The 12,086-nt window shown below is 41.0% G+C and overlaps 1 protein-coding gene across 3 annotated transcripts in view; it reads left to right on the top strand.

Annotated features, from left to right (window-relative positions):
* Positions 1 to 7,435: 7,435 nt before the first annotated feature.
* The window catches only part of LOC126176867 (phospholipase D1), a 190,750-nt gene continuing 186,099 nt past the window's right edge, over positions 7,436 to 12,086 (top strand). For all 3 annotated transcript variants that reach the window (XM_049924060.1, XM_049924059.1, XM_049924058.1), the window contains exon 1: positions 7,436 to 8,187. Coding sequence is in view for 2 of the 3 variants with exons in the window: in XM_049924059.1 (XP_049780016.1) it covers positions 8,001 to 8,187 (187 nt within the window). In the remaining variant the exon portion in view is untranslated. The remainder of the gene's footprint in view (positions 8,188 to 12,086) is intronic.

Raw genomic sequence — 12,086 nt, 5'->3', positions numbered from 1 at the left:
GGGGGAGCTGCGTGTACCGTGACAAGGCGCCTCAGACCACACGGCTACCAAGTGCGTCACCTGACCGGACTCTGTACACCTAGTGGGGTCGTGAAACTGCCGTCACAGGTGTAACTCGCGATGATTTCGCATGAGCCGCATCCTCGGAATGTGAAATTATAACTCAGGGATTGAATACATGACAATGGCCAGCACCAACAAAGTATCAGTCATGCAGCTAACAATACATAAGTCGCTGAGTCATAGCCACCTCGCTCGATGACCCCCCATGATGTTGCCTGAGGCCGACAGAGTTCACCCAACTCCACCCGAGCTGCCAGCGCCAGCTGCCATGAGGGACAACATCCTTCAGCATGTCAGCGTGTTGGCACACAGACCCACCTGTGCACCAACACAGTCTTACCTGCCACCCCAGCCACCCCTTCCCCCACTACTGTTGGCCACCACAGCCATGACCTACCCGCTTTTTCCTCTACATATTTGAACAGAAAACGCAAAACTACCTACCTGTTGATACAGCTGCCGATGTCAGCATTGCACCCCCAACAGGCAAGCCACTTCCTGCTGTCACGTCGCACGTTCAACTTTGTGCGGTGAACGATCCTACAATCGCGGTGCACGGCTCAACCACAGTCGATCTGGGTTCTGACGACCTGCTACCATGGTTCTTCCTCACTGACAATGTTGCAGAACCTGTCCTCGGTGCAGACTGCTTACGACATTACCAACTGCTACTTGATCTACTTTGGCAAGACAGCTGTCAGCCCATCATCGGCGTCGCCAGCGACAAACTCCCCTCACAATGCCGAGGATCTGTAATAATCTCTGTTACCCCTCTCACCGTCGATCCTCACGGATACCTCACCCAGTGCCTAGCCATTCTCAAGGAGATTAAATCACCCCAAAACTCAATATTTTAACGTACGCCTCTCCAACACTAGTATATGTAATGAACACGACAACCTTCACCAGCATATCGCTACAGCCACTGCCGCACTGCAAGATGCATGGCTTCATATTGCCAATTTACATCGATGTCTCACGCTCCCACCTACACTAAGTTCAACCTATGAATCGTCAACGCCACTCTCTCTCCCACAGAGTCATGGTGCACTTTGCAGACTGACTCAGTCAGCTCACTAGATTTCATACACAAGGTCAGTGAGCTGCCAGTATTGGATACAGTGCATGAACCCTCTGGCACAACCGGCATGTCGCCCTCATGTGTCCCTACACACCTTGCACATAGTGCTATCCAAATGGACCTGACACCAGATCGTCACCATCCTATGTCTGCCTGTTCAACGCCAACCATGTGGTCTACCGCCACACAAACTACGTGCAGCAAAAGCTGTTGTCCATTAACTGTTAGAAGCAGGGACTGTCCACCCCTTTTGTTGGGCTTGGACGTCGCCCAATAAACTTGTCCTAAAGAAAGACTGCACTTGGCGTTTGTGCAGTGATCACAGAGCTTTAAGCTCGTACACCATTATTGACAGCTACCCGATTCTCAACACATAAAATTTTACACGATCTCTCACAGTTATATCAATTTTTCAGTGTGATAGGTTGCAGAAAAACATACTTGCAAACTCCTACAAGTGAGGAGGACATTGCAAAGACCGCTATCATTACGCCATTTGGGCTTTGTGAATTTCTGTAACACGACCTCCACCTCAGACTAGTTTTTGACACTCTAGTACACAACGGAGTGATCATTAACGATGTCAAGTGTCGGTTGTGACAACACGAGGTACCCTTCATTGGCCACCTCATAGACAGCAATGGTATCCATCCCATTCCTGAAGAAACAGATAAAATCAGACTGTTGCCGCCACCCACGACTATTACGAGTTAGATTGTTTATTAGGGATGACAAACTTCTGACCAATACCACGTCCCTAACGTTGCTGCCACCCTTCTGTCTCTAACTAAGCTACTGTTGGGCAAAAATGAAACTGGTAATCACTGGCTCAAATGGACTCCTACGCATGCAACAAGTTTTTGATGGCATCAAAGATGACCTTGCCAAGGACACTACTCAAGCCCACCCTTGTCGTAAAGTTCACCTTTCAATCACGATGCACACAAGTGACTACACTATTGGGGCTATTCTACTACAGGAACTTGGGGCATAGTCCAAGACCTGAGCTTATTCTATGGCATCCTTCTAATTCCCAACGATAACAGTCCATTTCCAGTCATGAGCAGCTCACAGTGTATGAATCCCCACATTACTTTCAGAACAATGTCAATGGCCAACCCTCAGAACCTACACAGATCACCATCCTTTCGTGGATGCCATCAGAACTACAGCCACAGAACTACAAGCTGGTTCAATAATGGCACCGCACCCTCAAGGCCACTCTGTGTCCATGACAAATCATGGTGTGAGGCCTTTCCGTGGGTGTTGGAGGGTGCAACCTACAAAGAGGACCTTCATGCTTCTCTATGAGGAACCTTTATCCCTTCCCGCCAATTTTGTCACTTAAAGTTCCACACCAATGACTCCAAGCTCCCAGTACTAGACGTAGGCGTGTGCCAGCATGTAGCCTGCCTGCAAATTCCATCTCCCAAACCATACTCCAGGCCTCATGTGTTCATTCACTTGCGTTCCCACATCATACTCCATGACAACACCATCAGGCCCACTCTGTACCCGCCTATTCCACCCTGTACAGAGTGGTCCGATGTGGCATGAACACATTTGACACTATCATTAATGGTAAATGCTGCACCATCTCCTTTAACAACTTGAAGCCTGCGTATCTCCATCAACAGGATCCTGCACATCATGGGGCTGAGGATTTTGCCTCTTCCACTCCCATCTTCAGGACAGACCCAGCTGCCGTCCTGAGCATACCTCCTACAATCTCATTGCCGACGCTGGCTATCATCGGTATGTCTCACTTTGGATGACCTCGCCGTTTACCCCAGCATCTGCAAGACTACCGCCTCTGCGTCGTCCACCAGCTACAGCCAATTTCTCCACAGCATATGTCACAACCTGAAATGCATCACTCGCACCCTGGAATGCCACAAGCAATGAAAACTGTCATACATAGCCATAAACGGCACTCCAGCACGTCAATGCCTGGTGCTCCTTCCCTCCTCCCATGCTATTTAGAATGAGGGGGAGTAGGAGGACCGCCTCTGTGGTGACTCGTCTAATAATACCGCTGCCATGAGAGAAAAATTCCTCTCTGGTACCCAGCAGCATTGCCTTGCGTGGACTCGGTATGGTGTGACAATCTGTTCTCTGACCTGTAAAGCGCTGGTCGCACTTTGTGTAAGTTCTAATGCTCAGCAATAAATCGTCGTTTATACCGGTCATATGTGTATTAATTATGTTCTTTACCACTGCAGCGGCCAAGAATTACAGATTCTAGGAAATTGTAGGTGTTACCAAAGAGCTATACTTTAGTTTGTTCCTGAGTTGAAATTTTTAATTCCTTACGTGAAGTCTGCCAGCAATCTGTTAATAACGTTTGCACCAGCACATAAAACTTCATTCTGAAGTCTCAGCAGCAATTCATAGTCTATATAGAAAGTTTTACTTCCAGTATTGCGCTATTGAATTCTACTGCTCACCAATTTTCTCTTTTTATGAACCGCATATTATATTGGGATTTCGTTACTTTGCTTAGCTCTTTGCGATAAACAGTCCGCAAATTTTGTTATTACAATTATTATTATTACCAATTTCCCTTACGCCGTAGGATCAATCACCGGTAACTTTTCTATTAATGGATTATAGGTAGGGGCCTTTATATCTCGATCGCTGTATTCCTTGGTCACAGTTTTCCCCAAACATGTGAGAGTCCTATGCATTTCAGTAAATTCAGCAGTGAACTCTCGAGAGCCATTTTAAAATTCACTCAGCACATACAGACGAGAAACACTCTGTGCTTGCTAACAACTGACTCAAACACGTTTCGCGTATCTGGTTTTCGGCGATCTGCTAGTAACACGCTACGATTTGTCTGCGTGTATGTGGTTGGTATCCACAGTTGAGCACTTTTGCTCAACTTCAACTATCAGGTTTGCGCATACCTAATTTCTGCGCAAAACTCCTGTCCGTATGCAACGATGTGTCTGTGCAGATGGCATGGAGGTAAGAATAGAGGGAGACGCCGTGACGTCACAGCTGCGAAGCTATGTGAAGCCGAGGGTAGCCATCTCAATCCGACCAAAACATTGCTGCTGTAAGCTTGTGTGCATAGGCTTGTCGCTCGCTTTTGGGAGGATTTTGCGCTATTATGGTGACTTGTGTGGCGTTCGGATGTACGAATCGTTCTGATTGTTATGCGAAGTCGAAGGGAATAACATTTCATTTGTAAGTTTTCTCGTTAAGTGTGATTTTTCAGCTTCATTGTGAACGAACGTGTGCTACATCTGTACTTGTACTATAGCGTATTTTTCTCCTGTATGATTTTAGATTTCCTAAAAATGAAAGTCGGAAAGCTCTGTGGGAGAATGCCGTGAGGAGGAAGAATTGTCGTGCATCTAAATGGAGCTCTATATGTTCTCAGCATTTTCGAGAAGAAGACATAGACCGAACTTCCCTTTCAACAGTAAGGCTGCGTGAAAATGCTGTACCATCAGTTTTCCCTACACACCCAAAACATTTGCAAAAGGTATGTTAATTCAAAGAATTAAATTCTTAGTTTTCAAGTTCACGTTTCAGTATAATACGTACGTATCGTCAATAATCGAAGTGTTGAGTAACTCACTTTGTATTCATCATGTACCAAATTAAGAGCTAACATTACATTAACTGACGTAAAGTATAGGCATAAACAGGACACTGTGTAGATTTGCCATTCTATGTACCGTATTTCATTAAATATTGGTGGTAATGAACAGTGTTTCCCAGTAGTGTAACGTAACTGAAATGTTCCAGTATGTATTACAAACAAAATGTATTTATGGGGATTTGGAGGGAGGGTATAGCTGACTTAGTTTTCAGTTACTATTATTTAGTTTGTGATACACGTTTATTACTGAATTAACAAAATTGTATCGTTTACATTGAAGACTAGCTATTCGTAATATTACATTAAAAACTATTTTTAATCAGAAGAAACGCGGAATTTCGCCTTTACGAGATTTTATTTTAAACAAAAACTTTGAAACAACCAATCTGATGACGTTACATGCGTATATGGTGCAATTAGCGACTGTAATACACGCAGCGCTATAGCACACTGGCAATGTTTTGGTCAGAGTGTCATGGCAGCGAGCTACGCCCCCATGGCTTCAAAACGTAGTACGGCTGGATATGTAGCGCCATCTCCCCTTATTCTTACCTCTATGGCAGATGGGGTGCGCGCTTACTCTTGCACAGACATATCTTTGCGTGCAGAAGGGCCTTTTTATTTTTTTTATTTATTGCATTTTTTTTGCATGGAGACACCAACTGGTGTCTTTTGCAAACGTCATAGCATTTTTTTTACAAGTTTAGTACAATATATATATATATATATATATATATATATATATATATACAATAATTTATTTTAGTTTAATATTAATATTCACTTAAAGAGTATAAACACTTGTCAATCAAGAAATGTTTCAGTTTCACTTTGAATAAGTTCCCTTTGTGGCACCTTTTAGAGCTCGGTAATCTGTTGTACCATATTTGACCACTAATGTATGGACTATTGTCTGTTGTTTTTAGTTTTGTTCTTTGTCTGTAGTAGCAGTCTTTATTTCTTGTACTATAGGCATGCATATCAGAGCACTTTGTTTCTTTGTTTTGATGTGTCACAAAAAATATAATTAATTTGTAAAGATACAGTGAGTAGATTGTGAGGTATTTATGATGAACAAAGATTTCCCTGCATGAATCTCTATACCCTAATCCGTGGATAATTCTGATTGCTCTTTTCTGTAGGGTTAATATTCTGTTCATATGTATGTCGGCAGCACAACCCCATATCTCTATCCCATAATTAATCTGTGCAAAAATGGTTCCATAATAAATTGTTTTTAATGTCTGATGTGAAACTACTTTTGATAACTGGCTGATTAGATGTAATGAACTGCTGATTTTATTGCATAAAAATTTGATATGGTTTACCCATCTTAGATTTTCATCTAGGTAAATACCTAGAAATCTGCAGCCTTCTGTGTCCACTACTTCAATTCCACCTATGTTACTGATAGAGGTTTGGTGTGAGTTTGTAAGTTTAAATGGCAATAACTGAGATTTACTGATATTAACTTTCAAACCTTGATCTTGGAAATAAGTAGTTATTTGCTGTAGTCCCTCAGTTGCTACCAACGTTAACTCATCATTTTGTTTACCAAGAAATAACAGTGAGGTATCGTCTGCATAGGTTACCAATTGGGAGTTGAAAGGTTGCTCTATATCATTTATGTACACTAGGAAAAGGAAAGGGCCCAAAATTGAGCCCTGGGGTACACCTTGTGTGACTGTCTCATATTTGGACTGGAAATTAATGATCTGATTATTGATTTTGTAAGTCAGCCTTGTACACTGCATGCGGTTAAATAAATATGTAGCCAGCAATTGCATGGATGCAGCATTTACATTGTATGACTCAAGTTTACTTAAAAGTAACTCATGGTTTACCGAGTCAAAAGCTTTAGTAAGGTCTATAAATATGCCAGCTGTTTGCATTCCTTGATCAAGGGCACCATACGTTTTGTGAAGAAATTCCGTAATTGCTGTGATAGTACTATGATCTTTTCGGAATCCGTGTTGTGTCTCTGTTAGGAACTTATTTTTCAAGAAATAGTCACTAAGTTGTTTCAGCAGCACAACTTCAAATACTTTGCTGAAGACAGGTATTAATGATATGGGCCTGAAATTTGAAACCTCTTCCTTGGATCCTTTTTTATGCACTGGTTTAACTGTGCTCCATTTCAATACATTTGGAAATGTATGTTCTCTGATACTGCAGTTTGCCATTGTTTCACTTACTTCTTTGAATTCAAAAGGTGGCTCTTCAAAGGGGCAGAGCTTTACCTCACTACTCACAACTGTGTTATTAATTTGACTAACAGCTGCAGATATCATGTATTTATTGAACATTGCAGACTTTATTAGGATCTTTAATTGTGTTTCCTTCATGTCTTATAATTAAAATTTCAGTTTCTGGCTTTGGTGTGGCTTTGCGAAATTGATTTACAATGCTCCATGATGGTAATCCACTTACTGAGCAGCATATTCGTTGCAGTTTAGCGGGTAAAAATATAGACAAGAAATTCAAAAATTATCGTTCCAGTCCTGCAAATATTTAGTTCTGAAATAAACAAAAAAATAAGGAATTTCCCTATTTTGTATATTTAATTTTAGTCGATGTCTGTCGCCATCGATCAAGAACAACGATCGATTGTTCGAGACAATCGATTGCAGCAACTGTTGATATGTGCAACAGTATTCACCCGCCAGTGCCGACGCAATGGTTGCGGGCGGATGAGTGGTGCGGTGGGTGTTAGTTTCACTAGCCAGTGATGTTTATAGTTATAAAATTCGGAGGTAAATGTATTGTTTTGTGTCATCAGAAGAAGGGACGATTTCACATAAAATCCCAAGAAATCCTTTATGATAATGAAGAGACGACAGCTTCGTTACGTTTAGTATAGCGTTGCTTTTTTATAATGCATCACTTAGGTGATTTGAAATATGAACTGATAATTGAGTGCAATATATACTGCGAGTGACTGTTCGTATACAGTAAGGCCTAAACATGACTGTGTTCTGTGAAGTGAAAAGATTGAAAGTGTGTTGACTTAATGATTGTGTATATTCGTGTTCTGGCGGTCCGTTTGATTCTGTAACGCGGAACAGACAAAGAGCATCGTTTCGTTGTTCCAAGAAGCCTGTATATAGTGTTGTATGAATTATTAAAAGTAGAGAATTTTTCTGTCGTTTCAAAAGCTAACAGTGTGCACAATTGTAGTTTAATACTCATATACAGCATTTACAGAGTGATATTTGTAACGAAGACAAGCAGTCGCCAGATTTTATGATGACAGATGCATGTTATGTTAACGAAGCAATGGCAGATGAACAAACTCTGCCAACCTCTCCAACTTCACATGACTCAGATTTCGATGAGTTTCTAGCAATAGGAATAGAAAACATCTCATCAGCTGATGCTGCAGATGGACCAGCGTCGATGGACAGCAAAACTGAAACGAATCCCCCATACGGTAACGTGTTTCACACTAAGTTTAACCAACAGTTGTCTACAATGTGTTCAATAGAAGTGTCTTGAATGAATGTGTGAAATTAACTAAGCCTTTGTCGATTTTGTAAAGTGATTAGAAAAGTATGTTGAGTCTGTGCCATCATCCAGTTTAATTCCCATTTTTTGCGATCTTGCCACCTACATCGCTTGTGTCTCTAAATTATGTTGGTAGGACGGTATGCAGCGTAGTATTTACGTTTTGGGTCCTCAATGCTGCAGAATACATCAGCACTGATGTTAGACAGATGAGAGTGGAGACATGGCACTGTATTGTATGAGTCTTGTTTTATGACATGTTCTACATAATTGAGGAACTCCTCACAATGGATTTATGGAATAAAACGCACATCTAATCTGACCCACGCGAATTATCGTTGCATTTCCTTGGTTATATAGAAATTATAATCTCATGCAATAAGATGCTGTACACAGTATCTTCTAGACAGGACATGAAACTCAGTAGGTCTGTTACAACTTAGCAGCTAGTACCATGCACTATTTCTAATTTTCGTATTTCTATATAGAAATGTACCACTGCATTTCATGGGCTCTTTCGTCATCTGTGCTCTATCCTTTCTTCAAGGACACCAGAAATGGAATTTTGAGGGGGTCATTGCAGTAAGCTGTGTTACAGCCTTATGTTAAATTCTAATGCATATGCCAGTTTTCTTGTTGGTTGGTGAACCTTCACCTATGCTGCATCTGCCCATGAGAGCCAGCCTTCGCAGCATTATAAATTTGTTAATTCTTTAGACAGAGCTAAGTGTCAGGTCCATACACTCTCATTCGAGAGGAAGATAGCCAGTCACATGTGATGTGACCTCTAAAAAGTGTTATTTCCCACAACTCTCACTAGAAAGTGATGTTGCCAAATTCATCATTTTAATTGGTGACATGGGAAATGCAATTCGTATTGATTCATTCCCTCATTGAATCTGTGTGCAGTATTTGCAACTCTCATGGCTAATTTCATCATTGACATTATGTTATGTAAGATTTCAGAATTCTTCTATTACAAGCTCCCCTACCCTTTTCATCCCTGAAATAATAAGTAGGCCATCTACTGTAGTAATTTTATATTTCTTACCTTCATCAGTTTCGGTCCATAACACTGTGTGTGTCTTGAACATTTTTGACAGAACTTTGCATTTTGTAAGTTGCTGCAAATTTGTTGACCTTTCATTAAGTTTTTATTTGTTTATTCAAGCAGGTAACCCAGCTTTTAAAACTATGACCTCATATGTGAGAGGAGCCAAGTTTAGAGTCAATTGAAGTTTGCTATACCAACAGTCTATCTCCCAAATTTTAATAAAAGTGTGACAATTTTGAGCTAGGTTTCTGTAGGCTCTGTTTGTAAGAATTTCTGGATGATAGTTGTAGTAATGCTGATCAGTTGGCACCTACGACCTTATAAAGATAAGCTCAGAGTAAAACTTCCTGGCAGATTAAAACTGTGTGCCCGACCGAGACTCGAACTCGGGACCTTTCGCAGGAGAGCTTCTGTAAAGTTTGGAAGGTAGGAGACGAGATACTGGCAGAAGTAAAGCTGTGAGTACCGGGCGTGAGTCGTGCTTCGGTAGCTCAGATGGTAGAGCACTTGCCCGCGATAGGCAAAGGTCCCGAGTTCGAGTCTCGGTCGGGCACACAGTTTTAATCTGCCAGGAAGTTTCATATCAGCGCACACTCCGCTGCAGAGTGAAAATCTCATTCTGGAAGCTCAGAGTAGTCTGCCTTTCATCTCTTTCCACCTAACATTTGCAAAGTGTGCAGTCAGCAAATTATTGCTCATTTATGAAGTAAGACTGGTTAATTATGAGGCTTAGTGTTTTTCCTATTTTTCATTGAGCTACCCACATTACTATGCTTGCACATCTGTGTACTTACATGATACTGGTCTTTCATATCTTCCATTTCATATTTAACATGTGACATTCTGGTGTTTATCAGTATATTAGGAATTACTAATACAATAATAGGTAATGGAAATCCTGGCAGAACGTAAATAATTTAACAAGGAAAGGCAATAATTCCCCAAGTGGGGGGGAGGGGGTATGTTGAGTTGTCGAAGTGCACCCAAACGAGACAGAATTTTGCTAGCTAGCTTTTGGATGAATTCTTGAAGCTTGAGCTGTAGAGTACACAATGATGCCCCCCTCCACACACACACACACACACACACACACACACACACACACACACACACACACACACACGAACGAGAGAGAGAGAGCACTTCATTGTGCCTGAACTTCAGTTTGTCTGGGATGAGTTGGCACAGGTTTGTCAGGTTCCACAGTATATTTTTGTGTGTGGATGTCAAAGTGGTAAATTGCCTTCTACTGACAGACTTGCATAGCAGGTGCATAACCAAGTATTAAAGCAAAGTAGCTTAGCTTCAGCTCACATAGATGTACACGCAGCTATGCCATCCTTCCATTGTTGTTGCGTTGTGGAATTTCAGCACCAGGACAATGTTACGGTGAGTGTGTTTTCATGTGAGCATTTACATCTCCTATGTACTGAATGTTTTTGAATACTGTTTTGTTATGAGCACCAAGAAAGGTGGCATAGTTGTTAGACATTGGACTCACATTTGACAGGAAAACAGTTCAAATCCCTTACTGGCCAACTAGATTTAGATTTTCCATGGTTTCACTAAATTGCGTAAGGCAAATGTCGCAGTGGTTCCTTAGAAAAGGACGCAACTGAATTCCTTACCTAATCAAAGCCTGTATGTGATCTCTGATGACCTTCCAATGAATGGGATATTATACACAAATCTCCCCTTTTGTGTGTGCATATCACTATGACTCCTGTTAATTACCTCATGGACATATGATACATTTGGGTTATAATGAACATATGTATTCAGTTGTGTAGAAAGTGTAAAACGATTATTTCAAAAGCGGGGGTTTAAGAGTTTAATTATCTCCAAGCAGAATGATTTCTAAAATTTTACTTCAGTTAATTAAGGGAATAAACTATATTTACTGATGTTTATATGCAGACTGAAGTGATGAATGAGGATTTGTACCAAGGTCGGGATTTGAACCCAGTGACCCTCCTTACTAGGCAGATGTGCTAATCACTTTACCACACTCGCACAGTGGCTGTGCACAGATTACCCTAGCACACCACCCTACTCCCTGAAAGAGCACCTCAGCATTGAACCGGCCTTGGTACAAATTTTCCTTTGGCACTCCAGTCTGAACCTACACATCATAGATGTAGACTTGAAAAAGGTCTCGGGAACCATATAGTTTCATTCGATTGTTTTTAGTGAGTACACAGTACATTTAAAAGGTGCCACTAACAATAGCCTCAGGAAGTGGGTGCTCTTTTATATCTTCCAAATAATGGATTTATAGGACACAGCAGGAGCTTCTTCCTTTAGTTTGTTACTTCTTTCTTACCTTTTGGTATCCAATAAAGTTCTTCCTCCATACATCTATCATCCATTTATCCAGATACATTTCATCATTTCTCTTTCATTGGCACAGTCATCATTATACCTTCCACTCCAGTTCATTCTTTCATCAATTTGTTTTCCTTTCTCTCCTAATAATTCCTGATATGCATGTCTCAATTGTTACATGCTCTCACCTCAGTTTTATAATGAATTTTGCATTAAGAGTCCATGTCTCACTGTCATGAGTGAAAACTGGCAACACATGCTAATTGTAATCATTCCTTTTCCGTGTATCAGAATGCTAAGGTTCCATTATTTAGCTTACTGAATGTAATCCTGTCTGGTTTTACTCATCTGCTTATTTCTTAAACTGTTCATCTAATCATTACCTTCTGCTAAAAATACAAAAACTCACAATCGTATTCTATTGCTTAATTGTTTTTTGTGCTGTT

Source organism: Schistocerca cancellata, chromosome 3, assembly GCF_023864275.1.
Source record: "Schistocerca cancellata isolate TAMUIC-IGC-003103 chromosome 3, iqSchCanc2.1, whole genome shotgun sequence".
Taxonomy (NCBI): domain Eukaryota; kingdom Metazoa; phylum Arthropoda; class Insecta; order Orthoptera; family Acrididae; genus Schistocerca; species Schistocerca cancellata.
This window is presented reverse-complemented; position numbering and strand designations above follow the sequence as displayed.